The sequence below is a fragment of the Emydura macquarii genome, unplaced genomic scaffold (assembly GCF_026122565.2).
Source record: "Emydura macquarii macquarii isolate MOO-44397 ecotype Brisbane River unplaced genomic scaffold, CSIRO-AGI_Emac_v2 contig_1386, whole genome shotgun sequence".
NCBI classification, from domain to species: Eukaryota; Metazoa; Chordata; order Testudines; family Chelidae; genus Emydura; species Emydura macquarii.
In genome coordinates, this window is record NW_027131523.1 from 14,222 (window position 1) to 42,192 (window position 27,971).

The 27,971-nt window shown below is 59.2% G+C and overlaps 2 protein-coding genes and 1 long non-coding RNA gene across 3 annotated transcripts; all 3 read left to right on the top strand.

Annotated features, from left to right (window-relative positions):
* Positions 1-859: 859 nt before the first annotated feature.
* On the top strand, positions 860-26,012 carry LOC137155927 (immunoglobulin superfamily member 1-like). The gene is made up of 11 exons (XM_067552402.1): positions 860-1,366; positions 2,150-2,233; positions 7,663-7,749; positions 7,897-7,932; positions 9,138-9,431; positions 11,381-11,512; positions 17,255-17,548; positions 18,642-18,770; positions 23,807-24,088; positions 24,509-24,574; positions 25,876-26,012. Exons 1-11 carry the CDS (start codon positions 928-930, stop codon positions 25,890-25,892), a joined length of 1,860 nt encoding a protein of 619 aa, XP_067408503.1. The 5' UTR covers positions 860-927; the 3' UTR covers positions 25,893-26,012.
* LOC137155704 (uncharacterized) lies at positions 12,338-13,679 on the top strand. Its single transcript, XR_010920598.1, has 3 exons — positions 12,338-12,389; positions 13,041-13,078; positions 13,369-13,679. It is a non-coding gene; the product is annotated as an uncharacterized lncRNA (long non-coding RNA).
* LOC137155957 (T-cell-interacting, activating receptor on myeloid cells protein 1-like) lies at positions 19,525-23,833 on the top strand. Its single transcript, XM_067552433.1, has 5 exons — positions 19,525-19,581; positions 20,641-20,676; positions 20,936-21,575; positions 21,895-21,926; positions 23,807-23,833. The coding sequence occupies exons 1-3, from the start codon at positions 19,548-19,550 to the stop codon at positions 21,244-21,246; spliced, it is 381 nt and encodes a 126-aa protein (XP_067408534.1). The 5' UTR covers positions 19,525-19,547; the 3' UTR covers positions 21,247-21,575; positions 21,895-21,926; positions 23,807-23,833.
* Positions 26,013-27,971: the final 1,959 nt, after the last annotated feature.

Below are 27,971 nucleotides of genomic sequence, written 5' to 3' on the forward strand. Positions count from 1 at the left end.
CACACCCAGAGGTGGTGACTGAGACCTCGCCACACTCATTGCAGGGATGGGCACCACAAAGGGTGAATTCAGCTGCCCTCAATCCTCTGATCCCCAGGAAGTACAGAGTCAAGGTACCCGCCCCCTGCAGTGACCCCCAATCTCTGTCTGGGGGGCTGGCAATAGCCCTGGGGAACAGGTCAGTCAGAGCTGTGCTGTAAGACGAGGACACGCAGAGGGACGGTAGCGATGCCCCGTTGTTTCTCACCCCTCGTCTTGCTGCACACGCCCGTTTCACTCTGCTTCGCTCGTGGGTCAGGCTCAGCCCGACCCGGCGTTCTGCACGTCACCCCGAATAGCTTTGGAAATATCGCAGCCCCAAGGGGCCGTCAGCACCGTGCACGAGCGGAGCCAAATCCCCAGCGGCTCAGAGTGGTTTGGGGCGGGTCAGAGCCACAGTTTGAGCCCCAGGTGTGGGCAAAATAATGTCAGAACAAGCGGGGGATTCTGCAAACACAGGTTTATTCAGGGGCCTGTCCTGGGAACCGCTTGTTTAAGTAACCGACATGTGTCCCACGCACCCGACCCGCACCCCCAGCGCACAGCACATTTCAAGGCAACTTGAGAAACGTGGATTTTAGGACATTGTCAAGAATAATCCATGTTCAGCCCAGCTCCAGCAGAGCTGCTGCTCTACTGCAATGTTAGACCAACAGAAAGAGGGTGATTCTGATCTCAGCCCCCGGGTCAATCCGGAGTCACTCCTGACTGCAATGGGGAAAGGGCTGAATTGACCCTGGGTAACTGAGAGCAGAACAGGAATCAGAGATTGGAAATCTCCTTTTCCTCTCCTGTGTCTCACCCCGGCTGTGAGCCGCGGGGCTGTGCCTGCACCCCGGGGAAGGCTGTGGGGTAAGATGTTGGAGCGACAGACGGGGAGAGGATTGAATGAGACCAACGCGGTTTGTGTCACCCCCACTTAATGCCTGTTTGTTTGTGAATCCAGAGGGGCTGTACCCCAAACCCTCCATCTCCGTCAGCCCCAGTGGGGTGATCCCCGTGGGGGGAAAGGTCATCATCCGGTGTTGGCATCAGCAGTACCGGGGCATGAGGTTCTTCCTCTACAAAGATGGAGTTGAGAACTACCCGAGATACATGGACCCGGCTGGTTTGGTGGCTGAATTTCCCATCCTCAGCGTGAGACGGGAACAGAGGGGAAACTACACCTGTCGTTATAGCGCCAGAACAGGAGATGTTGCCTACTCAGAGCCCAGCGACCCTGTGCAGATCATTGTAGCAGATGAGCGACCCGGCCCAGCCTCTTCGCTGCCTCCCCAACCCCCTGCCAGACCCCCGGGGAGTGTCCCGAAGCTCTGGCGACCAGCAGGTGGGATGTCCAGCCAGTGAAGGTTGTGGGGGGAGATCAGCCCCCTGGAGGTGGGTGTAGGGAGGTGGCAGATCTCGGCCCCTGGGAGGCAGGTATGGGGGGAGGGGTGAGACCTCGGCCTGGTACCCTGGACTGCAGAGGAGACCCTGACCCTGTCTCTGCCCCACGGTTGCCCCTCCATGCTGGGGACGGGGCGCGGTGGCTGTGCCGGGGTCTGTCTCAGGCCCCGTCTCCTTCCCACAGCAGAGCTCAGCTACCCCAATCCTCTGTCTCCCTGAGCCCCAGTGGGGGGGTCACCCTGGGGGGAGCCGGGACCCTCCAGTGTTGGGGGCAGCGCCGGGGTCTGGAGTTTGTTCTGTACAAGGCAGGGCAGCAGCGCAGCCGCGCGGGGCAGGGACCCGGCTGGGGTCAAACTTCCCATCCCCAAAGTGAGCCGGGCAGAGGGGGGCAGCTACCCCTGCTATTATCACCCCAATGGCAGCCGGTCCCTGGTCACAGTCAAGCGACACCATGGAGCCGCCCCCGGGGAAGCCAGGAAGGGCTGGGCTGGCTGGGGGAATGGATGCAGTTTTTATGGGTCTGTGGGGCCCAGACAGCACAGGGAGGGGCACACTGCGGTGGGATGGATGGAGGGGTGCGCACGGGGACACACAGACACAGCCGGGTGTGGGGGGATGGGTGTGGGGCGCTGTCGAGGCTTCCTGTTTATGGGGGGTACAGGAGGGAGGAGGGAGCCCCATTGGTCTGACAGCACCAACCCCCCTCCCTCTTTGTCATCCCCAGATTACACCTGGGGCAATGTCGCCCGCCTGGCCATCGGCACCGGGGTCCTGCTGGCCCTGGCCCTGATCCTGGCCGAGGCTGCCCGTGGATGGAGGAGGGGCGGATGCTAGGTGAGGTGCCCCCCACTTTCAACGTCCCCCCCACTACAGCCTGGCTGCCCCAGCGTGGGGGGAAGGCAGCAGGGTCACCGTCACCCTGACGGACAGGACGGAGCCGGCCGGCCTTGCTCTGGTTTAAGGCACTTCGTTTCCCCTCTGCGAGCTGGACGTGAGGCCATTGCTGCGCCATCCAGCGCCCAGCGCGCCAGCGGGCAGAGCTGATTAGCAGCACACAAAGGCGCTGGAAACCCGGGGCTGTTTCCCCTTTTTAGCTGTGTTATTTTCTGCCCTGCTGCCTCTTTCTTCCTCGCCAACTCACACGTCCGGCTTCCCAGCAGATCCCGAAGTCAGGTGTGTCGAGCCCATCCCAACCTGCCCTGCCTGAGGAGAACGGGTCCAAGCCCAGGACTGCTCTGACCGGACTGTAGCCACGCAGGCTCCGAGCAGCAGGGGCTGGGGTCGCTTGCCAGCCAATGCACCCGCTTCTGGCTAATCCACATCCCGCGCGCCAACGCCTTCACCCGAAGCTGGATTTCACCTGCCGTTTGCAGCCTGTCTCTCCTCCACTTCGCGACCCCTGTTTGCTAGGGACCAGGCGGCCACCCTGCCCGTCAAATGACTCGTTTCCTGCTCCCCGGAGCCGGGCGGTTCTGCAAACAAGAGGCTCAGCTACTTTGAGCTGCTCTGACTCTGGCTGTCGCCCGCGGCCATGCAGCCCCCGTCTCAGTGGAAAGGCCTCGCTGGATTCCTCCTGCGTGTGTGTCACGCTGGCTGGTTTGAGGAGGCATTTACTGTATTGTGTAACATTAATATGTCAAAACCGTAACGATTCATGTGAGATGTGGCAGGTCAGGTACTGTTAAAAGGATGTGATGTGCTGAGTGAGATGATAACACTTCTGTTCATGTGTCATATGTGAAATGGCAATTATGGATATATTTCATATATCTGTGTTTTAAACTGTGCTGGCTGGGACACACCCCAGACTGAGAGGCAGCAGGACAATACCTGCTTGATGGCCCATTAAGACACTCAGGGATGCAAGGGGCCCAGGAAGAACCTGAAGGCACAGCTGAAGAGTGACCAGGACTGGCCCATGTGACTCTGGACTCCATTTTAGTTCTTGTAACATTGCACAAGACAGCCTGGCCAGGCCCAGAGGGTATATAAGGCCAAGCCACAGAATCCATTTTGTCTTTGTTCCTGTTCAGATACAGACACACACCTGCCTCTGGATCAATTCACTTGCAACTGAACCGAAGGACTTAGACCCATCCAGGCGTTGGATGTGCACCAGAGGAACTGTACAAGCTGCAACTCCACAATTCTCCCAGAGACTGGATGGATATGGACTTTCAATCATTTGTATGTGTCTGATTTGCTTTGACCCTTTAACATTTCTCCCATAGTTTGTTTCTTTCTTTTTACAACAAACCTTTAGTTTCAGTGACTAAAGGATTGGCTGGCAGTGGGGTATTTTGGGTAAGATCCAGACTGATATTGCTCTGGTGCTGTGACTGACCCTTTGAGGTCATGGGTAACCTTTCCAGTAAAGAGCAGAGAGTTTAAATGACTGGTCTCTTTACTGGACCTAGAGGCTGATTTGGGAGCCAGGAACTGGAATGCAGGAAAGGGGCTGTGGGCATTTGTGGACTGGCTTCTTGGTAACCAGTGTGGGGAATCGGAAGCAGTTCGTGGCTGGTTGGGAAGCCTGACTTCAGTGTCACCCACCAGCGCTGGGAGAACCTGCTCTCCGTTTGCAGCCTGCCCTGATCTTGGCATTCTCAGGTGGCTGCCCTGGGCACGGACGGGTCACAGTGTGTTTAACCCAAAAAGCTTCCCTTCGAACGGCTGCTTCTGGGGTGTGCCCAGGAGCCGAGTAAAACGAAGGGCGTGGTTTGAAAGGAGCCCGGCTCCCCTGGCCCTGTGTAGCGTCGGAGACAGAGAGAGTTTACAAACCCCTTCAACTGCCTGGGCCCATTGGGGCTGAGTCACCTGTAACGCGGCTCCATGTGGCGGTGCCGCTGGCGTTACCAGGTGTGTCAGAGCGACGGGCGGGTGCTGCACCACAGTGACACCGGGTCCTGGCTCCCAGCCCCCTGCGCTAACCACTGCACCCCACTGCCCTCCCGGAGCCAGGGACAGTCACAGTTCTCTGGTCCCAACTTTCTGCTGCTTCTAGCCAATGGCTGTACAAACAGAGCCTGTCTCACATCCCTCTCCAGTGGCCCGGCCACAAACCACTCACCGTTTCCCCTTCAGCTCGAGGTGCAGGGTCTCTGCAGGCACTGGGATGGTCCCTGGCTGTCTCCCGGCTGGTGACCCATCAGGGCCACGGGTTGGAATTTCTCTTTCTCCGATTTTCTTTTGAACCTGGTTTATTCAATTCACGCGCTGAGAAAAGCCCCTTAGAAGCAGGTGTTACAGCGTCAAGCCGTCCTCACCGCCCAGCTGTGGGGCCAGGGGCAGCAAACCCAGGCGTTCCCCATCGCCCCCACGCCTCGCACGGTGCCACGGCTTGTGTCGCACGTGGGCAGGTTTGCAGGCTGAGAGGGAAGCTGCAGAGTCGACTCTCCAGCGGCAGGAAATGTCACAGTGAAAGTTTCCTGTCCTCCCTCCCCGCAGAGACAGGGACAAGCTGCGACCTGCATGGTGCTTGGCCAGGCTGATGGGCCCAGGATTTCCGGGGTGTTGCAGGGACTTCTGCTCACTTTGGCCATGCTAGATTTGTCTGGCAGATTAGAAAGACGAGTCATCACCAGCTTCCTGTGGCTGGAGCCTCTGGCTCAGCGCCTCATTCGCTGAGGTGGAGCTGGGCTCTGGGGTGTCGGTGGCAGCTCTGAGGGCCCCTCACTGCCCCATACAGACATCTGCCCTCACCATCCACTTCCTTGGTGACTGTGCCCATGGCGGAGGAGGGGAAGGATCCAAGACCAGGATGTAGGACCCAGTGGCTCTGGATCCTGTGTCTAATGAGCCATTTCCTTTCCAGGTTGCTGGCTGGCCGGGTTGCAGCACAGGGTGTGTGTGTGTGGGGTGGGGGGGTGAGTATCAGTGAGGAAGGCTAGGGAGACTGGGGGAAAGTTACGAATGGGGGAGGAGAAAAGCTGAGTTCAACCTTGTTTCTTTCCCCTAAAACTCAAATCAGCCCCCGGATTTAACCCAGGGGGCTGAGATCAGAATCCAGCGCACAGGTTTCCTGTAGATGCCCTGAGGTGTCCGTCAGTCCTGGGGCTGTCCCTGGGGCTGGGAGCTAAGGGCTGGTTCCAGACACAGGGTGGGGTTTGTGTCTCCCCCTCTCCTGTGTGTGTGTGAACGCAGCGATTGTTGTGCCTGGACCCTCCATCTCCCTTAGCCCCAGAGGGGTGATCGCCAAGGAGGGAACCGTGTCTCTGTCGCAGCATCCTGAGGTCAAAGAGGGAAACTCAGCTCAGCCATCGGCCCTGTGAGCTCTGCCCAGGGCCCTGAGCCATGCAGACCCGCTGCCCCGGGGATGGGCTGGGGAAGGGGACACGGGGCCTTTCACCTCTAGGGGCTGGCTCGAATCTGGATCCTTTGCTCTGTGAGGCTCTACTAGCCCCTCACTGAAACTTAGTGGGTCTTTTTGATTGGCCATTTCTGGAGGAAACAGGACCCTGGAGCGGACACAGCCCCCAGGGCCAGTGGAGAGAGGCCAACTCAAGCCAGCCTGATTGACAAGGCAGACAGGCCATTGAGGGAGCCAGGAGGGTTTGGGGGGAGCCTGGCCCTCCATGTGAGTTGGAGCTGCGGGGCTGGGGCAGAACTGAGGGGAGCTAAGGAGAAAGCAGCCAGCAGCTGGAAGGCTGGAAGAGGAGCACAGAAGCTGAATGGAGCTGAGCTGACCCGACCCACAGCACAGAGCAGAGGGGCATCCCAGAGAGCCAAGCGCAGCTGCACGGAGCAGAGCGAGCTGGGGCAGGAGCGTCTGGAGCTGGGTGTGGTGAGCAGCTGGGGAGAGCGAAGGGGACCCTGGGAGTGTGCGGCTACTGGCAGAGCAGGGGGCTGACTCTGCATCCCTGCAGCATAGCCAGGGGCTGGACAGTGGGCCTGCAACGTGTGACAGACTGTGAACCCCAGAGACACGGTGTGTGGTGCCCCGGGCCAGGGGGCAGTGCTGGGTGTTTTCCTTTCACCTTTCTCCTCTTTTCCTAGTTTGTTAATTGATTTGATCGCTGTTTGTGTAATACATTGCATTGCGTTGTGTTGTGTGCAATGAGCAGTGGGTCAGTGCAGAGTTAGTGCCCGGAGTGGGGACACCCTAGCCCCTGCCTTAAGGGACCACAGCAAGATTGGAGATTGAGCCCCAGGAATCCTGGGTCCAGCCTTGTCGGGGTTACAGGCACCCCACCACACAGGGGAGCAGGAGGGGAGCCCGTGAGCTAAGGTGGGGCCTCTGGGTAAAGACAGTGGGAGCAGGGACACAGATCCTTTTGCTAGCCAACTCCACCGGGTAGTGTACAAGCAAGGAATGTTCCCCACAATAGCGGGCCCATTCCCCCGCTTACACCTCCAACCACTAGACCCCACTGCCCCGCCACAGCCGGGGAGAGAACGCAGGAGTCCCGGCTCCCAGCCCTCACTCCCCACCCAGAGCCAGGCTATATTGCAGGGTAGGTGCCCAGGCATCATTAGACTTATGCTGCGTTTCACCAGAAGTAGCAGAAACAAATCGAGCACCGGCTCTGGGCCGAGTTCCCCTTTCCCAGAATTATTGCCTCTTCCTTTAACAACTCAGGAACTAAATTTAACCCTCCCTCCTCCCCTCACTGGGGCTGGAAACCACGACTCCCCCATTCTCCATCCTGTCTCCATCCGACATCGCTGGGATAAGAACAGCGTCTGCAGTGATGCTACCTGAGAAGAAGGTTGGCCAGGCCAGGCCCCCTCCACCCTCATGCTCCAGGGTGGGCGCTGGGCCCAACCAGGTCAGGAAGGAATCTCCGCCCTGCGCCATGGGAGAGGGTTGCTCTGTGGGGGGCACTGTGTGTGTATGTGTGTGGACGGAGGTGCCCTTGTCTGCTCTGACCTCCTGCTCCACGGAGGATAGACGGACCCCTTGGAAAAGGTTGGGGCAGCCTGGGCACCTCTAGAAGCCTCCTGAGATACCCCCGTTCCCAGCTGGTGCCTGCACTGGGCAGCTGCGATGTGGGGCTGGGAGGCCGCAACTCCTCTAGTTCCCCCATGTGGGGGCGGGGCCTGGGCACCTGCGTGTGGGGATGTGGTTTGCTGGGTGGTGCAGGGAACTGGTTTTTTGCTGACCGCGGTACATTGGGCCTGGTGATTGCAGAGAAACCATCTGATGGGGAAGAAAGGGGCTGAACTCATCACAGGCTTCCTGGGGCTGCAGCCCGGATGCAGTTCCTCACTTCGCTCGCACTCGGGCCTCGGGCTCAGGGCAGCTGGGCACCGGGGCGCTGGTGGCAGCGCTGAGGAGCCCCCACTGCCCCATCATGGCGTCTGGTCTCATCGTCCTCCTCCTCGGTGAGTATCGGAGACAGCCAGGCAGTGTGTCCGTGGGGGGGATCTGAGACCGGGGCGTGTGTCAGGGCGGGGAGGGGGTATCTGAGACCAGGGTGTAGGATCTAGTTGCTCTGGGATCTGTTCCCTAACGAGCCGTCTTCTTTCCAGGCTGCTGGCTGCCCGGCCGGAGCGGGGTGTCGGCAAGTGAGTATCGGTGGGATTGGGGCAGCTGGGGGAATTGAACATTAAGGACCAGGGAAATGGGTGGGGGCAGGGGCACATATTCCCCCCCCTCCCCACCCAGGGGATGATCTTATGAATCCCCTGCTCCCTTCCACACCCAGAGGTGGTGACTGAGACCTCGCCACACTCATTGCAGGGATGGGCACCACAAAGGGTGAATTCAGCTGCCCTCAATCCTCTGACCCCCAGGAAGTACAGAGTCAAGGTACCCGCCCCCCGCAGTGACCCCCAATCTCTGCCGGGGGGGCTGGCAATAGCCCCGGGGAACAGGTCAGTCAGAGCTGTGCTGTAAGATGGGGACACGCAGAGGGACGGTAGCGATGCCCCGTTGTTTCTCACCCCTTGTCTTGCTGCACACGCCCGTTTCACTCTGCTTTGCTCGTGGGTCAGGCTCAGCCCGACCTGGCGTTCTGCACGTCACCCCGAATAGCTTTGGAAATATCGCAGCCCCAAGGGGCCGTCAGCACCATGCACGAGCGGAGCCAAATCCCCAGCGGCTCAGAGCAGTTTTGGGCAGGTCAGACCCACAGTTTGAGCCCCAGGTGGGGGCAAAATAATGTTAGAACAAGCGGGGGATTCTGCAAACACAGGTTTATTCAGGGGCCTGTCCTGGGAACCGCTTGTTTAAGTAACCGAAATGTGTCCCACGCACCCGACCCGCACCCCCAGCGCACAGCACATTTCAAGGCAATTGAGAAACGTGGATTTTAGGACATTGTAAAGAATAATCCATGTTCAGCCCAGCTCCAGCAGAGCTGCTGCTCTACTGCAATGTTAGACCAACAGAAAGAGGGTGATTCTGGTCTCAGCCCCCTGGTCAATCCGGAGTCACTCCTGCCTGCAATGGGGGCAGGGCCAGGTATAACCTCAGTCCCCCGGCATCAATCCGGAGTCACTCCTGCCTGCAATGGGGGCAGGGCCAGGTATAACCTCAGTCCCCCGGCATCAATCCGGAGTCACTCCTGACTGCAATGGGGAAAGGGCTGAATTGACCCTGGATAACAGAGAGCAGAACAGGAATCAGAGATTGGAAATCCCCTTTTCCTCTCCTGTGTCTCACCCCGGCTGTGGGGTAAGATGTTGGAGCGACAGACGGGCAGAGGATTGAATGAGATCAACGCGGTTTGTGTCACCCCCACTTAATGCCTGTTTGTTTGTGAATCCAGAGGGGCTGTACCCCAAACCCTCCATCTCCATCAGCCCCAGTGGGGTGATCCCCATGGGGGGAAACGTCATCATCCGGTGTTGGCGTCATCAGTACGGGGGAATGAGGTTCATCCTCTACAAAGATGGAGATGGGAACCCCCTGAATTACACGGACCCGGCTGGTTCTGTGGCTGAATTTACCATCCGCAGCGTGAGACGGGAACAGAGGGGAAACTACACCTGTTCTTATAGCACCAAAACACTAGATGTTGCCTACTCAGAGCCCAGCGACCCTGTGCAGATCATTGTAGCAGGTGAGTGATCCAGGCCAACCTCTCCGCTGCCTCCCCCACGCTAGCCAGACCCCCAGGGAGTGTCCTTGAGCCCTGGCGCCCAGCAGGTGGGACGTCCAGCCAGTGAAGGTTGGGGGGGGAGATCAGCCCCCTGGAGGTGGGTGTAGGGAGGGTGGAGATCTCGGCCCCTGGGAGGCAGGCATTGGGGGAGGGGATGAGATCTCAGCCTGGTGTGCTTGGTGCCCTGGACCCAAGAGGAGACCCTGACCCTGTCTCTGCCCCGTGGCTGCCCCTCCATGCTGGGGACGGGGTGCGGTGGCTGTGTCAGGGTCTGTCGCAGGCCCTGTCTCCTTCCCACTGCAGAGCTCAGCTACCCCAAACTCTCCGTGTTCCTGAGCCCCAGCGGGGGGTGGAGAGGGTCACCCTGGGGGGAGCCGGGACCCTCCGGTGTCGGGGCAGCGCCGGGGTCTGGAATTTGTTCTGTACAAGGCGGGGCGGTGTGGGGACCCGGCTGAGGTCAAATTTCCCATCCCCAAAGTGAGCCGGGCAGAGGGGGGCAGCTACCCCTGCTGTTATCACCCCAATGGCAGCCGGTCCCTGCTCGCAGCCAAGCGACACCATGCAGCTGGTGGTAGCAGGTGCGGGGCCAGGCCCGGCCTCCCCACTGCCAGCCCCACTCCCAGCCGGACCTCAGAGGGGCTCAGCCCCGATGGGACGCCCAGAGCCAGGCTCTGCCCTGAGCCCTAGAGCCCAGAGAGGGGCCGCCCGGCCGTGGATCAGGGACGGAGTCACTGGGGTTCCCCAGCCAGGGGGAGTATCAGCATTTGGAGATTCGGGCCAAGGGAGGGGGGATCCCTGCCCCACGGGGAGCTGTAGGGCAGGGGCCTTTCCCAGGGAGATGCTGCCCCCACCCCGGGGATGCACTGAGGATCCAGGGCCCAGGCTGTGGCTCCTGAGCCGGCTCCGTCCCCAGCCACGTACATTCCCCACCCCCGAGGACTGATGTTGAGTTGTGGGGCGGAGTGGGTGGTGTGCGTTTGCTGAATCGCTGTTTCAGCCTCTCCTCGACAGATGCTGGTTCGATTCCCACAGGGGGACACAAACAGACCCAGCCTGGAATGACACTGGCTCCCACCCACCCGGGTTACACCAGCCAAGGTAGCCAGGCCAGGGGGGAATCTATGAGTCAGGGATTGAAGAGCTCCTCCACCCCCCGCCCCCAGCTGTTGCCCAGGGCAAGGGCTGGAGGCTGTTCACAGGGGCAGTGACTCCTCCCAGCCCATCCCGCTGGGATCTGGGAAGGCAGCGAAATCTGCTGCTTCCAGACACAAACCCGCTGCTAACGGGGCAGCCGGAGGGCGGCGTCCTCCTCTCGGGGCAGCTGAGCCCATCGCTGACCACGGGGGGTGTCCTGGACCCCCCTGCGAAGCAGCCAGGACCAGCCGCGTAGGAGGCGGGAGACTGGCTAGATGGGCCCCTTGGCCGGAGCTGGCCTGGCTCAGCCTGGCTGGGGCGATGGCACCGTGAGGAGGGGGCTGGACAGACAGAAACGCTGGGGCAACCTGGGAACGCTCAGCCTGGATCAGAGCCAGCGTCCACCGAGACCCGGCTCCGGGTGCTGACACTGGCTGGGTGGATACAGAGAGGTGTGGGGGGAAAGGGGATGATAGACAGCACCTCTGCTGCTGTGCAGGGATACTGGGGCGGGCCTGACAGCCAGGGGTGAACGCTCCCCACTGGACCCCCCCACTCCCTGCCGCCCAGGGCCCCTAGCGCCAAGAATCCCCCAAATCTTTCTTTCTCGTACCCCACTTGAATCCCCAGGGAGGCCGACATCCTCCCCAGAGAGTTTTCTGCTGCCTGTGCCCTGGGGTGTCCTAACCCCTTGGACGCTGCCTGGGTGTTAGGGGCGGGGGGCGACAGGTAACAGACCAGCCGCTCCCAGCACTCAGGGCTGCTGCTGTTCCCAGGTGAATCGGGGTTGCCGACATCTCCAAATCCGACCAGCCCCGTCATCGCCGGGGTGAGTGCGGCAGCCGCCATCCTCCTCCTCCTCTTCCTCCTCCTCATGGCCTTCATCTGCTTCAGGAAAACCCAAGCCAGTAAGTGTCCTGCCCAGCAAGGGAAGGGTTAAACCTGCCGCTAAGGGGGGGGGGCGGTGAGGGGTTCAGCAGGGGGCGCTCCATGAGTAATCCCTGTACACACAGATGTCCCACCCCAGAGGTGGCTGCATCTCAGAGCCGGGCGAGGGGTCCCTGTATCCAGACCCACCAGCACCGTGCATCTCAGATACCCGGGGAGACGACCGGCCTGTGGATCCGGCTCATCATACGAGTCACTAGTGAGGGAGGATTGGGGACAGAAAAAGCCCCCCAAATTAATCTGGACCTGCCCCCGCACATACTATGGTGCTGCGCTGTCCCCTGCTGGTCTGTTCTGGGAACAGCCCGGTTCACCCTAGCAGGGATCCAGGCTCAGCACCAGGAGCAAAGGGGATCCCCCCCCCCGACACCCCATCCCTGCTGCCCTGTAGGGGGTGAATGGCCGGGTGCTGGTACGGGGGGATCCTGATCGACTCATGGGGGATTCTGGTTTGTGTCCCTCTGCAGGAAAAGGATCTGCCCCGAGAACGAGCAGGTAGGAATCCCGGCTCTTCCCGATGGACCAGCGCAGAGTGACAGGACTCCTGGGTTCTATCCCCAGCTGTGGGAGGGCGAGGGGGGGATGTCTAGTGGTTACAACAGGGGGGCTGGGAGCCAGGACTCCTGGGTTCTCTCCCTGGTTCTGGGAGGGGAGTGGGGTCTAGTGGTTAGGGCAGTGGGGGATTTGGGAACAGGGGACAGCATGAGACAGGCTCTATGGGTGTGTTGGGGAATCTCCTTGCGAGTGGGGGGCTATGACATTTTCAAATATATTTTCTCTCTTTTAGTGCCAGCCCCTTGGGGGCATTGAAGGGTCCAGCCCAGCAGGAACCTGTCTGTGAGTAATGCACCACAGGGGGTACTACACTGCTGGAAGGGGCGGGGCTTTTGGGGGGCTCCACCCACATGGGCGGGGCCTCATTTACAGCAGCTGCTGGGCAGGACTAAGGAGAGAGTCCCAGAGGTAGCTGGTGTCAGCAGAGTGTGTTGTTCCCGCTGGAGCTTCCTGCCTCCCTCCCGCCCCCCAGCTTCCTGGGGGCCACCCTCTGGTTACGTCACTCCCTCTGTGTGCCTCCCATTATCCCACCCCAGCCTGGGGCTTTGTGTGTCCCCCCTTCACTTCTCCATCAGCATTTCCCCAGCCAGTGATCGGGGGGGAAATCCCCATCTACTCCTGGCTCCCAGCCCCCCTCTTCTAACCACTAGACCCTACTCCTCTGCCAGAACCAGGGAGAGAACCCAGGCGTCCTAACTCCCAGCCCCTCCCCGCTGTAACCCACTAGACCCTGCTGCCACCTCTGGGCCTCAGTTTTCCTGTCTGTAACACAGAGCTAATGATCCTGCCCCACGCTTGTGTGTGTGTCGGGGGGGGGGGGGGTGGCTGTACCAGGCTCGGAGCCCCATGGCTGGACGGAGGGGTCAGAGCTGGGTGTGGGGTTCTGCTCTGGGCTGGCCGGGCTGCGTCTCAGCGGGTGTCTGTGTTCCGCAGACGACTCCGTCAATGAAGGAAAAGAGCCACAGACCTCGGTAAGTGTCCCACGTCCGCGCACGGGCCCTTGACCCCCAACCTTGACCCGCATGGACCCCCGCAGCTCCCTCCCCACCCCTTCCCCCGCCTTACCTGTGCTTTGGGGTGGGGGATGGGTTTATGGGAGGGGCTAGGCTTATGGGGTCGCCAGCTGGCATTGCAAGGGCATGTGTGTGTCCCTGTGCCCCGTGCTGGAGGGGCTGGGCCCTGCTCTGCGTGTGTGTGGGGGGGAGGGGGCGTTGCACACCCATGTACACACACGCACCCCAGTGACTCTCTCCCCTCTCAGCCCCATAAGCCCGACCCTGACGGACTCACCTACGCAGAGCTGGATCACCAGGTGCTGCACGCCAAGCGGGGAGCCCCGGCCCCCGAGCCCGTCCAGCCCAGCCTATACGCTGCCATCAGCACGAGCCAGGGGGCCACCCACTGAGCGCCCCCTGCAGCCACAGGGCACCTGCCTCCAAGAGCGACACCCCCCCCCGCAGCGCCAGCCCCCGAGAACTCTGCTGAGAGGGAAGATTCTGGGGGGACGCTGCCCTCCTCCCGCTGCCACCCCATTCCATCGCGCTGGTGTCCCCTGCCCTGCCTGGACCCGCGTGGGGGACTCAGCACTGGGTGCGGGACGGTGTCGGCCTGATCCTGTTTTCATGAAGTACATGAAAGAACAGAGCCACAAACACCCCCCCCCCCCCTCCTACCAAGAGACGCGTCAGCCTGAACTTGAATGGAAAGTTAAAACCTGAACTGACTCCTACTGTTCTGCCCTTTGAAATGGTCACTTCAGCCTTTCCAAATACCCATTTACTGCAGAGTAACTCAGGTCTGTCTGTGCTCTCTGTGATTCTAGTTGGTGTAAGATTGTTTGTAAAACCCTCCACTGACCAGTTTACCTGTTAATTTGACCCACTTTCAGTATATTTGTAAAAACCCTGTTTTAAGTAGAAGCAGCGACGCTGTGAAATGTAACGTAGCGACCGAATGGTGAAAGACGCTGGCAACAATGAAATAATGTTTTGCTATAAAAATAATCTGTGAATTCTTCAGCCAGGAGTTGGCCCTGAGTGACTGAGTGTGAATGGCTGAGCAGCTGAGGTCGGTGCAGACGGGGAGAGTGACTGAACGATTGGTCTGAGTGAGGGATGTCGAAACAGAGGAAGAAAACACCAGCCTCACCTGAAAGGTTTGAGGGAGGAAGAAAGGAGCGAAGATAATAACTTTTCCCACTGGCCGAAGAGGAGCCACCCGGATAACTTTGGAGCCAGCCCACTGCAAAGAACAAAATCTGATCAGGCTTGCAACAATGCGGGTGATTAAGGATCTCACCAAATGCAGATGCAGCAGGACAGAGCAAAAACCCACAGACTCACGTCGGGTCTTTTCCCTGTAAAATGGGGCAGAGAGATGAAGGCTGGAGGTTCGGGTCCACATCACCAACCAGGCAGGAGCACCCGTGCGCAGCGGCAGAACCTTGCCCTCACCCTCGTGCTGCAGTCACCGGCCAGTGACTGCCACCAGCACCGAGAGGCTGGTAACTGTAACATCTGTGAGACCCCTGTGTGTGTGTGTGTGTGTGTGTCTGTCTCCCTGTCTGTGTATGTCTGTCTGTGTGTGTGAGTGTGAACGAAAGCACTTCATTAACAAGAATCTCTGCAATTGTGGTATTGATACAATCTTGATCCTGGTTTCCCGGTATTTACATTATTGATCCTATTTCACTAGGTAAAGAACAATATCGATGTTGTTCCAGGGTTGATACTTTTTTCATTGATCCTATTTATCACATTTCTGTATTCACAATAAACGTGGCTTGTCGCCTTATCCTATGAAAAAGATCCTGTGATATTTGTTATTTGAATAGCAGCGGGAGCCAGGAGCGGTTGGCGCCGGCAGACGGGGAGAGCCGGCAGCGGGGACTCAGTGAGGTCCCCACGCACAGCCGGGCTATATTACAGGGTAGGTGCCGAGGCATCATCACGCTCATGCTGCATTTCACCAGCAGTAGCAGAAACAGAAACCGAGCGCCGGCTCTGGGCCAAGTTCCCCTTTCCCAGAATTATTGGCTCCTCCTTTAACAACTCAGGACCTAAATTTAACCCTCCCCCCTCACTGGGGCTGGGAACCACGACTCCCCCATTCCCCATCCTGTCTCTATCCCACATCACTGGGCTAAGAATAGCGTCTGCAGCGACGCTACCTGAGAAGGAGATTGGTCAGGCCAGGCCCGCTCAGCCCTCATGTTCCAGGGCAGGTGCTGGGCCCAGTCAGGTCAGGAAGGAATTTCCACCCAGCCCCATGGGAGAGGGTTGCTCTGTGGGGGGCACTGTGTGTGTGTGTGTGTGTGTGTGTGCAGGGGGAGGTGCCCTTGTCTGCTCTGAGCTCCTGCTCCACGGAGGGTAGACGGGTTCCTTGGAAAAGGTCGGGGCAGCCTGGGCACCTCTAGACGCCTCCCGAGATTCCCCCGTTCCCAGCTGGTGCCAGCACTGGGCAGCTGTGATGTGGGGCTCTGAGGCCCCAACTCCTCTGGTTCCCCCATGTGGGGGGAGCAGCTGCGTGTGGGGATGTGGTTTTCTGGGTGGTGCATGGAGCTGACTTTTTGGTGACTGCACTACATTGGGCCTGGTGATTGCAGAGAAACAGTCTGATGGGGAAGAAAGGGGCTGAGCTCATCACGGGCTTCCTGGGGCTGCAGGCCCGGATGCGGTTCCTCACTTTGCTCACACTCGGGCCTCGGGCTCGGTGCAGCTGGACACTGGGGCGTTGGTGGCAGCGCTGAGGGGCCCCCCTTCCCCATCATGGCATCTGGTCTCATCGTCCTCCTCCTCGGTGAGTATCAGAGACAGCCAGGGAGTGTGTCCGTGCGGGGGATCTGAGACCGGGGCGTGTGTCAGGGCGGGGAGGGGGTATCTTAGACCAGGGTGTAGGATCCAGTTGCTCTGGGATCTGTTCCCTAATGAGCCGTCTCCTTTCCAGGCTGCTGGCTGCCCGGCCGGAGCGGGGTGTCGGGACGTGAGTATCGGTGGGAATGGGGCAGCTGGGGGAATTTCACATTAAGGACGAGGGAAATGGGTGGCGGGAGGGACGCAGATCCCCCCAAGGGGATGATCCTATGAATCCCCTGCTCCCTTCCACACCCAGAGGTGGTGACTGAGACCTCACCGCACTCATTGCAGGGATGGGCACCACAAAGGGTGAATTCAGCTGCCCTCAATCCTCTGATCCCCAGAAATACAGAGTCAAGGTACCCGCCCCCCGCAGTGACCCCCAATCTCTGCCTGGGGGGCTGGCAATAGCCCCTAGGAACAGGTCAGTCAGAGCTGTGCTGTAAGACGAGGACACGCAGAGGGACGGTAGCGATGCCCCGTTGTTTCTCACCCCTTGTCTTGCTGCACACGCCCGTTTCACTCTGCTTCGCTCGTGGGTCAGGCTCAGCCCGACCCGGCGTTCTGCACGTCACCCCGAATAGCTTTGGAAATATCGCAGCCCCAAGGGGCCGTCAGCACCATGCACGAGCGGAGCCAAATCCCCAGCGGCTCAGAGCGGTTTGGGGCGGGTCAGACCCACAGTTTGAGCTCCAGGTGTGGGCAAAATAACGTTAGAACAAGCGGGGGATTCTGCAAACACAGGTTTTTTCAGGGGCCTGTCCTGGGAACCGCTTGCTTTAGTGACCGAAATGTGTCCCACGCACCCGACCCGCACCCCCAGCGCACAGCACATTTCAAGGCAATTGAGAAACGTGGATTTTAGGACATTGTAAAGAATAATCCATGTTCAGCCCAGCTCCAGCAGAGCTGCTGCTCTACTGCAATGTTAGACCAACAGAAAGAGGGAGATTCTGATCTCAGCCCCCCCGGTCAATCCAGAGTCACTCCTGACTGCAATGGGAGCAGGGCCAGGTTATAACCTCAGCCCCACCGGGTCAATCCGGAGTCACTCCTGACTGCAATGGGGAAAGGGCTGAATTGACCCTGGGTAACTGAGAGCAGAACAGGAATCAGAGATTGGAAATCTCCTTTTCCTCTCTTGTCTCACCCCGGCTGTGAGCCGCGGGGCCGTGCCTGCACCGCAGGACGGCTGTGGGGTAAGATGTTGGAGCGACAGACGGGCAGAGGATTGAATGAGACCAACGCGGTTTGTGTCACCCCCACTTAATGCCTGTTTGTTTGTGACTCCAGAGTGGCTGTACCCGAAACCCGACATCTCCGTCAGCCCCAGTGGGGTGATCCCCATGGGAGGAATTGTCACCATCCGGTGTTGGCATCATCAGTTCGGGGGCAAGAGGTTCCACCTCTACAAAGATGGAGTTGAGAACTACCTGAGATACACGGACCCGGCTGGTTCTGAGGCTGAATTTCCCATCCTCAGGGTGAGACGGGAACAGAGGGGAAACTACACCTGTCGTTATAGCCCCAGAACAGGAGATGTTGCCTACTCAGAGCCCAGTGACCCTGTGCAGATCATTGTAGCAGGTGAGTGACCAGCCCAGCCTCTCCGCTGCCTGCCCCACCCTCAGCCAGACCCCCGGGGTTGTGCCCATGAGGTGGGACGTCCAGCCAGTGAAGGTTGGGCGGGGGGGAGATCAGCCCCTAGGAGGCAGGCATAGGGGGAAGGGGTGAGATCCTGGGAGACCCTGACCCCGTCTCTGCCCCGTGGCTGCCCCTCTGTGCTGGCGCGGTGGCTGTGCTGGGGTTTGTCTCAGGCCCCGTCTCCTTCCCACTGCAGAGCTCAGCTACCCCCAACTCTCCGTGGCCCCGAACCCCAGCAGGGGGGTCACGCTGGGGGAGCCGGGACCGTCCTGTGTCAGGGGCAGCGCCGGGGTCTGGAGTTTGTTCTGTACAAGGTGGGGCAGCAGCGCAGCCGTGCGGGGCACGGACCCGGCTGGGGTCAAATTTCCCATCCCCAAAGTGAGCCGGGCAGAGGGGGGCAGCTACCCCTGCTATTATCACCCCAATGGCAGCCGGTCCCTGCTCGCAGCCAAGCGACACCGTGGGAGCGTGTCCTGGACCCCCCTGCGAAGCAGCCAGGACCAGCCGCGTGGGAGGCGGGAGACCGGCTAGATGGGCCCCTTGGCCGGAGCTGGCCTGGCTCGGCCTGGCTGGGGCGATGGCACCGTGAGGAGGGGGCTGGACAGACAGACGCTGGGGCAGCCTGGGAACGCTCAGCCTGGCTCAGAGCCAGCGTCCACCTGGACCCGGCTCCGGGTGCTGACACTGGCTGGGTGGATACAGAGAGGTGTGGGGGGAAAGGGGGCGATAGACAGCCCCTCTGCTGCTGTGCGGGGATACTGGGGCAGGCCTGACAGCCAGGGGTGAACGCCCCCCACTGGACCCCCCCCCACTCCCTGCCGCCCAGGGCCCCTAGCGCCAAGAATCCCCCAAATCTTTCTTTCTTGTACCCCACTTGAATCCCCAGGGAGGCCGACATCCTCCCCAGAGAGTTTTCTGCTGCCTGTGCCCTGGGGTGTCCTAGCCCCTTGGACGCTGCCTGGGTGTTAGGGGCGGGGGAGGGGGGCAGGTAACAGACCAGCTGCTCCCAGCACTCAGGGCTGCTGCTGGTTCCCAGGTGAATCGGGGTCGCCGACATCTCTGAATCTGCCCAGGCCCGTCACCGCCGGGGTGAGCGCAGCAGCCGCCATCCTCCTCCTCCTCTTCCTCCTCCTGGCCTTCGTCTGCTTCAGAAAAACCCGAGCCAGTAAGTGCCCTGCCCAGCAAGGGAAGGGTTAAACCTGCCACTAAGGAGGGCGGGAAGGGGTCAGGGGCTTGGATCGCGGACTGTTCAAGGAAAGGCAAGCAGTGCAGGGGGGCTCAGCAGGGGGCGCTCCATGAGTAATCCCTGTACATGCAGATGTCCCACCCCAGAGGTGGCCGCATCTCAGAGGTTCCAGCTCAACAAGGAGCAGTGCGGGGGCTAGGACACAGAACAGGGCAGTTCTGAATCCTGGGGGCTGTTTTCCATTGAATGAGGCTTTACTGCCATTCAGCCGTGTGCAGAAGAGGGGTCCCCTCCTGGCTCCACCGTCCTGGCCCCTGCATGAGACACCCCCAGAGAGGTCCTGGCCCCGGCAGCGCCCGCCTCCACAGATCAGCCTGGAGAGACGCGATTGACCCTTGTTTGCCTTCCCCCAAGTGCTCAGTCATTGGCTATGTCCCTGTTGCCTCAGTTTCCCTTAACTCCTGCTTAGAGTGCCCCTCCTGAGCCAGCCAGTCCCCCAATCAGGGGGCAGATCAGAGCCGACACCCCCTAGAAGGGAGAGGCTCCATGTCCCCTTCCCCACCCCCTCCAAGCCAGCCAGAGCCCCACCATGGGGCTGGCGTGTGGAGGCTGTTGTGAAATCTGGACTGTTGGTGGTGGGAGGCCCCGGGAAAGGATTTTCCTGTTGTGACATCGAGCCAGGCACTTCCTCCCCAGAGCCAGCCGCAGTGCCCGTCACTTCCCAGGTGCCAGCTGCTCCTCCGAGTCCCCAGCACCATGGGCTCCGCTCCCACCCTGCTCTTCGCCCTCGGTGAGTGTGCCCCGGTGCCTTGACCGCCCCCCTGGGGGTCATTCTCTCCTCCCCAAGGGGACGGGACGGGGACAGCTCAGCCTCCCTGAGTCCTTGGCGGGTCCCCATTGCGAGGGGGGAGCCAGGGAGAGCCCTCCAACACAGACACAACCTGCCCCCCTTCCTCCCCACACAGTCTCCTGCTTACCCACCCCACAGCTCCCCCCACGCCCACCAGCTCCCCCCACACTCCCCCCCCCCCAGCCCTCTGCTTCTCCCCACAAGCCGGCCCAACCTCTCCCTTCACCCACCCCCGGGAGCACTTCCTAACGCCAGCGGCAGAGGAATGGTGGCAGTCAGCCAGGATGGGGCTGGGTGGTGGGGCCGTGCGTGGGGCTGGGTTTGACCTGGAGCCCAGTATTGATGTCCCTGGAAGCAGCTGCATTAGCTGCCCCCCCCCCCCCAGAGAAGGTCCCCCCCGTTGGATGGTGCCTGGGTAGGGTGGGCATGGGGGGGTCTTGCTGGAAACTGGTGGCTCCCCACTGCACAAGCAGGTGTGCCCCCCCTGCCCCCCGGCGTATTCTACACCCCAGTTGGAATCTGCCTCCCAACACTTACCCGCCCCCGAGCCAGGCACCTTTTCCCACTGTGGTCCCCATCTCTGCGCCCGGCCTCATACCCGATGCCCCGTGAATTCTGGGCTGGGCACAGCAACCCCCAGTCAACAGCTGGACCCCTGATTCCTCAGTGAGTGGGGTGCAAATTCCCCAGAGGGGGCCCTGGCTCATGCAGGGACTCTGGCGTCCGGGGGCAGATTCCCAGATTCTGCAGCCCCCTCAAGGAGTGTAAAACATGATTTACCCAGGGAACTAGCTACCAACGGCAGCCATCATTAGGGTTCAGTGTTAACAACCATGCATCCCCACATCTGGTGCAGGCTGACTGCAGACTCAGGCCTAGAGCAGCTGCGAACTCCCACCCTCTGGCACATGGCTCTGGCCTCGATGAGGTAACCCAGGGGAGGGCAGGATGTGATTTCACATCCCCCGTCCCCATTGAACACCCCGCTTCTCATTGCAGGCGTCGTCTGGACCCATCTCCCATTGGCTGCTGCTCGTGAGTCACCTGCAGAAAACAGCTTCATCCAATGAGATCAGTGGGAGATTTGATGGCGGAGGGACACCTCATCTCAGAAGAAGGGGGCAGCAGCATAGCAGGATGGGGGGTAGTTTCGAGGTTAGAGGGATGATGGATAGACAGTGGGCCCCAGGGTGGGGCAGACAGGGTGGTCCGGAAGGGGAGGATGGGAATGGGGCCCAGGACCTTTTCCTCTACAGGGCGCTTTGCCTCACAGCCCATCTCCCTCCCACTGCAGAGCCCCGCTACCCCAAGCCCTCCATCTCCTTCAGCCCCAGCGGGAGGATCGCGCCGGGGATGGACGTCTCCATCACCTGCCATGGGTCGCAGCAGGGCGTGCGGTTCAAGCTGTACCGGGCGGGGGTCGCGCGGGAGCACAAGGAGCCGACTGGGTCGACGGCTGAATTCCGCATCACCAACGCCCGGCGGGAGGACGGGGGCAGCTACACCTGCACCTATGAGAGCCTGACGGAGCCACCCGTCATCTCCTTCCCCAGCGACCCCGCAGAGCTGGTGGTAGCAGGTGAGGAATTGTCTGCTATAGCCTAGAACCAGAACCCAGGAGTCCTGGCTCCCCCGCTCTAACCACTAGACCGCACTCCCCTCGCAGAGCTGGGGATAGAACCCAGGCGTCCTAGCTCCCAGCCCCCCCGCTCTAACCACTAGAGACGAATTCATAACTCGAGTGCAGCAGCCCTGAGAGACGAGGTTCATTGTTCTGTGTTTGTGCAGCCCCTGGCGCCAAAGGTCCCTGAGCCGGGCCAGGGATTCCACCGCCAGCAAGGCAAGATGTGATAGTGATAACATTAATTGTGTGCTTCCCTCCGCACTGCACCGGACCCGTGCCCTGGACCTGCCTCTGCTGGGATCAACATGGGGTGAGGATGTGTCTTTGTTTATCTCCCTTCTGCTGCACCACCTGCTCCAGCCCCTTAACCCGGCGTCCTGTATTCTTCATTTCAAAGCATGTCAGCTCCCAGAGACCCCCTGCTCTAACCAATGGATCCCACTCCCCTCGCAGAGCTGGGGATAGAACCCAGGAGTCCTGACTACTATGCTCTTTTTCTGCCTTTGCCCACTAGATTCAAGTGCCCTCTCTACCAGATTTTCTCCTCCCTCTGTGGGAATTTACAGACCAGAATCAAATCTCCTCTGACCTTTCTCTTCACTGCACTAAATTCGCTCTTCTCCATGCAGGTGGCACCTCTGAAATTCTCACCCTTCAGCTGGTAAGTAACACCAGCATTATCAGAGTTATGAATCCATTTATTTCCAGATTGTATTGATTATGTCATTAATGACTAATTTCATTAGTGTCACAAATGTTATTGTGGCGTAATACAATTTTGAAATTGTACTTAGTTTGTAATTAGGATTTATCACTCTTTTATTAGAATTATTTATTAATTCGACTTGAAAGTTTTAGTAAAACTTTGTGAAAATTTTATTTCAAAACCATTTCTTTCACTTCAGAATGTTATTAATTTTATTTTAATTTAAGGGAATCATTTTATTTAAAAATACATGAAAAATTTAATGTAAAGCTTATTTATTATTTCTTTCCTTGCAAAATGTTTTACATTTTATTTTAATATACATTTTCTTTATTATTTTATGTATTTCCATATTTTATTCCAAAGTACATTTAACTTAATGTACATGGTATTTTGAAATTGTGTGTATTTCTCTTCATTTTAGAATTTATTTAAAATGTTATTTTAATTTAGGAACAAAATACTTTATTTCAAAAATATATGAAAACTTTAAAGTAAATCTTATCACTTTCATTTCAGAATGTATTACACTTTCTTTTAATATACATTTTATTTCCACATTTCTTTATTTTGTTTTCCCATATGTTATTACAATATACATTTAACTTAATGTACATGGCATTTTGAAATTGCATTTATTTCATTTCAGAATCTAATTAAAATTTCATTTTAATGTAGGAAAAAATATTATTTAAAAATATGAAAACTTTAATGCAAATCTTATTTATTTTATTGTTACATTTTTAAATGAAAGTATTAAACTTTATTTTAATGTACATTTTAGGTCAACATTTTGTGTTTCCATATTTTATTACAATGTTAATTTAACTTAATGTACATTGTATACTGAAATTGCATTTATTTTATTATTATTCAATTTCATTTCAAAACGGTATTATAGTGTTAACTTTAATGTACACGTCATTAAATTGATTATGGAGAACTGAAATCACTAAGATGAAATTCAGTAAAGACAAGTGCAAAGTACTACACTTAGGAAGGAAAAATCCAATGCACGAGGCTAGCCACACCGCAGATTGCAGAAACGGATGTGGGTTTTATAGCAGATCACAAATTTAATATGAGTCAACAGCGCGACTCTAGGGTGGAAAAGGCAAAAGTTTTTCTGGGCTGTATTAACAGAAACGCTGCAGGTAAGACACGGGAGGTTTTTCCATAGATGTAGGTAATCCACCACCCCAAGCGGCAGTAGTTAGATTGACGGAAGGTCCACCTAGCCGCGTCCACACCGGGGATTAGTTCGGTTTAACTCCATCGCTAGGGGATGAATTTTTCACATGTCGCTAGGTCGATCTAAATTTCAAGGGGGGTCGATCTAAATTTCAAGAAAGATGTGAGTCCAGGGGAGAGCAACGAAGATGAGGCCAGAGTTAGAAACCACACCCAGTCAGAAAAGGTTGAAAGAAGCAGGCACGTTTCCCCGAGAGGGGACCTGATAAGTTTTCAGGTATGGTACAGAGGACGGCAATCAATTGTTCTCCCTGTCCACCGAGAGCTGGATAAGAATTTAGCACAGTTTACGGCAAGAGATTATTAGGGAAAGCTTTCTAACTCAAAGGGAAGTTCAGCTCGCTTCCAACGGAGGTTGTGCAGTCCCCGTCTTTGGAGATTTTTAAGGACAGGTTGGACAAATACCTGTCAGGGTTGGTCTAGGCTGACTTGGTCCAGGCTCAGCGCAGGGGGCTGGGCGAGATGACCACTTCCAGCCCTGCATTTCGCTCCGATTATTTCAGGTCAGATGTGCTGGGATGATGCCACAGGATCCCGTCAGCCATAGGGTCTAACGTCGATTCTTTCTCTTTCCCCGAACTCAGATCCCTACCCCAAGCCCTCCATCTCCCTCAGCCCCAGCGGGAGGATCGTGCCGGGGATGGACGTCTCCATCACCTGCCATGGGCCGCGGCAGGGCGTGCGGTTCAAGCTGTACCGGGCAGGGGTCGCACAGTGGCACGAGGAGCCAACTGGGTCAACGGCTGAATTCCGCATCGCCAACGTCCAGCAGAGGCACGGGGGCACCTACACCTGCACCTACGAGAGCCTGACGGAGCCGCCGATCATCTCCCTCCCCAGCGACCCCATGGAGCTGGTGGTAGCAGGTGAGAGGCCCGGCTCGGAGTATCCGCTCCCTCGGCGGGGCTCCGTGCCGATAGGATGCCCAGAGCCAGGTTCTGCCCTGAGCCCAGGGTCCCAGCAAAGGGGACACCCAGGAGGTTCCCCAGCTGCTGGAGATTTGGGGATGAGGGATGGGGGGTCCTTGGCCCCAGGAGAAGCTGCAGATTAGGGGGCCTTTTCCAGGGGGATGCTCCCCCGGGCTGTCCCCGCTCTGCGGACACACATAGGAGTTGGGACCCAAGGGCTGCCCAGCCGACATTGTCCCCAGCCACAAAAATCCCTCCCTCATCCCGGGAATGACAGAGAGGATCGATGCTGAGTCACGGGGTGAGGGCAATCGCTGAGTTGCTGTTTCTCCCCCTTACCCCTCTGGCCCCCGATTGATGCTGGTTCTGGTCCCACAGGGGGAACCGACCCGTCTCAGCCTGGAACGACAATGACTCTGCCCCACCCGGGCAGCATGGGGACAGGTACGGGGGGGTCTCTGAGCCGGCAGATCAAATTGGTTCCCTATAGGTTTGGGGGGGAGACGTTCCTGGGGGGATGACTGGCTCATGTCTCCCCTAGGGAGCTGTGGGGAGACTGCCTTCCCCAGCATGGTACATTCACTCCTGCCCCTCTCCTCCTTCTAGTACCCTCCCCGAGGCAGGATTACTCCCTGGCTAACATTGTCCGTCTGTCCCTGTCCGTCGGGGTCCTGCTGGCCCTGGTGCTGGTCCTGGCCGAGGCCGGGTACAGCTGGAGGAGGTGAGGACTTGAGATGAGGTGACGTTGGATCTGGGGGCCCCCCCGCCCCCCATTCCTGTGTCCCCAGGGGGAGGGTGACCCCACTGATCCCCCAGACGGCGCCTTGAAGACCTTTGGCCAGAGGGGGTCACCTTTGAGTGCTGGAAGGGGCCACCTGCCCATCAGCGGTCAAACTGGGGTCCGGCCCTTGGGGGATCAGACCCAGCCTGCGGGTGGCTCCCAGCCCAGGGAGCGAGGAGCCGGGCCTGGGAGAGCAAGGGATGGGGACGGGGCTTGACTCCAGGTGTCCTGGGGGGCATTGGATCCCTCAGGCTGGGAGGCCCGTTTTCCATAGCAACAGGCCAAGTCTCCATAGTGCTGGCCTCCATAGCAACGGGCCTGGCCTCCGTAGCACCGGCCTCCACAGCAATGGGTCTGGCCTCCATAGCACCAGGCTCCATAGCAACGGGCCTGGCCTCCGTAGCACCGGCCTCCATAGCAACGGGCCTGGCCTCCGTAGCACCAGCCTCCATAGCAACGGGCCTGGCCTCCATAGGAAGGGGCCTGGCCTGTGTAGCACCGGCCTCCATAGCAACTGGCCTGGCCTCCGTAGCACCGGCCTCCATAGCAACCGGCCTGGCCTCCATATGACTGGCCACCATAGCAACCAACCTGGCCTCTATGGCGCCTGCTTCATCTATAGTCCTGGCCTCTGTAGCAATGGGCCCCATGCTGGCCATCTAACACCCATCTTTCATTGCACCTCCCTCCCCCAACTCTCCCCCACCCATCGTGTGCTGGGGGTCAGTCCCCAACCCCACTGGGGGGAGGGGGGCGGAGTGAGGGGACAGCCCTGCCCAGAGCTGGGAGCAGGGAGGGGGGACCCCCGGAGGGAAGAGGCTGGAATGAGGGGACCAGCCGAAATGGGGGGATCTGGTGGGCCAGCTGGGGGAGTTGAGGGAGGGGCTGGGGGAACACGTGGGACCCTCGAGGGGTTGGGAAGACGGGGGAGGTGACTAAGGAGACATCTGTGCTTTGTCCCCAGGTCCCCCCACCTGGTGACCCCCCCACGGCCCTCTGGGGAGCAGGGCCGGCAGCCTGCTGGGCAGACGGAGATGCCAGCGTTGGAACTGGAGGCCCCCAGGATTCCTGCCTGGCCATTTGGGACACGGACAGAGGGACGGGGATGGATGGGGGGCAACAGACCCACAGGCCCATCCCGCCTAGTATCGCCACCCCGTTCTCCACCCGCATCCCCACCCCACTGCCCACCCCCAGCCCCACCCCCCCAGATCAGACCCACGGGCCCATCCCATCTGGTATCCCCGCCCCGCTCTCCACCCGCATCCCCACCCCACTCCCCACCCCCACCCCCGCCCCCCCAGATCAGACCCACAGGCCCATTCCATCTGATATCCCCACCCCGCTCTCCACCCGCATCCCCACCCCACTCCCCACCCCCACCCCCGCCCCCCCAGATGAAACCCACAGGCCCATTCCATTTGGTATCCCCACCCCACTCCCCACCCCCGCCCCCGCCCCCCAGATCAGACCCACAAGCCCATCCCATCTGGTATCCACTCCCCACCCCCGCCCCCACCCCTCCAGATTACATCTATGAAATAGAAGTCCCCCATTCTCACCCCTGCCCCCCTTCCACCCACACCAGACTAACGGGCCCATCTAGCCCGGTATCCCACCCCCTCCATGCCTCCCAGATCAGACCCACGGCCATCTGCCCACCTAGCCCCCGTACTTCTCCCCAGCAGGGAGAGAGTCCCTCCGCAGGGTCTCACTGCACTGATACAAAGCAGCCTCCATTAAATCTGCTGCCTGGCTGGGAATTGCCTCCGCGTTCATCACTGGCTCGGGTCTCCCGCCTCGTCAGCCTCACCAGTGAACAGAAGCGGTGCTGCCGGGGCTGAGAGCCGGACTCCCGGGCTCTCTCCCTAGCCCGGCGAGGGGCCTAGTGGGTTAACGTGGGGGGGGGGAGGCTGGGACCCAGGACGCCTGGGTTCTCTCCCTGGCTCTGGCAGGGACGAAATGTCTCTTCCCCACTCCGTGCCTCTGTTTCCCCTTTTGCTGAACGGAGATTTCCTGGGCCTTGGCTTATGCTTCGGCAAACCGGAGCCTGGGCTGCTCCTCCCCGGCAGGGCTGGGCTCGCTGCTTGCTCCCCCCCACTCCCTCACCGTGGGGAAAGTGAAGTAACTTCCTGCTGGGTGATGTCAAGTCACCGGGGATCAGAAAGTAAATGTACAGCTGGCTGGGCCAGCAGCGCAGGTCACGTTCGTTCCTCAACCCGGACCGGGAACCCCCCCAGAAATCAGCTGCCGCGCCCCGCCCTGCTGGGGGACGATGGGGCCCATGAAGCTGTGGTGGCTGGTGGTTCTAGGTTGCTTACACGTGACCCGGGGTAAGTGCCGGCCCTGGCAGACCTGGTGGGACGGGGCAGGGGGAGGGCAGCCCTCGGTGGATGTGGGGTTCCCCTCAGAGAGGGTGCAGGGTGGAGTCCCAAGGAGCCGGGACGCCTGGGTTCTCTTCCTGGCTCTGGGAGAAGAGTGGGGTCTGGTGGTTAGAGCGGGGGGCAGAAGAGGGAGCCAGGACTCCTGGGTTCTCTCCCTGGCTCTGGGAGGGGAGTGGGGTCTGGTGGTTAGAGCAGGGGGAGCCAGGACTCCTGGGTTCTTTCTCTGGCTCTGAGAGGGGAGTGGGGTCTGGTGGTTAGAGCAGGGGGGAGCCAGGACTCCTGGGTTCTCTCCCTGGCTCTGTTGCACGGTGGATGGGGGCTCGGGACATCGGGGCCATGATCAGTTCAAGCCTGAACATGTCCCAGAGCCTTGCCTGTGGCTGGCGGCTGGCGGCTGTGCCTCCACCCAGACATGGGCACAGCTCCACCCTTTCTGCTGCAGGATGTGCAACCTGCCCCTCTGCAGCCCCATCTCTGCTCCCCCCAGCCACACCCCCAGGCCTTCTCCCTCCCACGCCGGAGTGTGTGGAAGGATCTATCACCCACCCCCACCCTGGGGGCTGAAGGGGCCTTTGGGGAATGGGATACGGGGCCTTCCCCCTCTAGGGGGCGCCGGCTTCCATCCATCCCTGGTTGGGGGCAACTGTCAGGCTCAGGGTGCAAGTGTTTGGGGGAG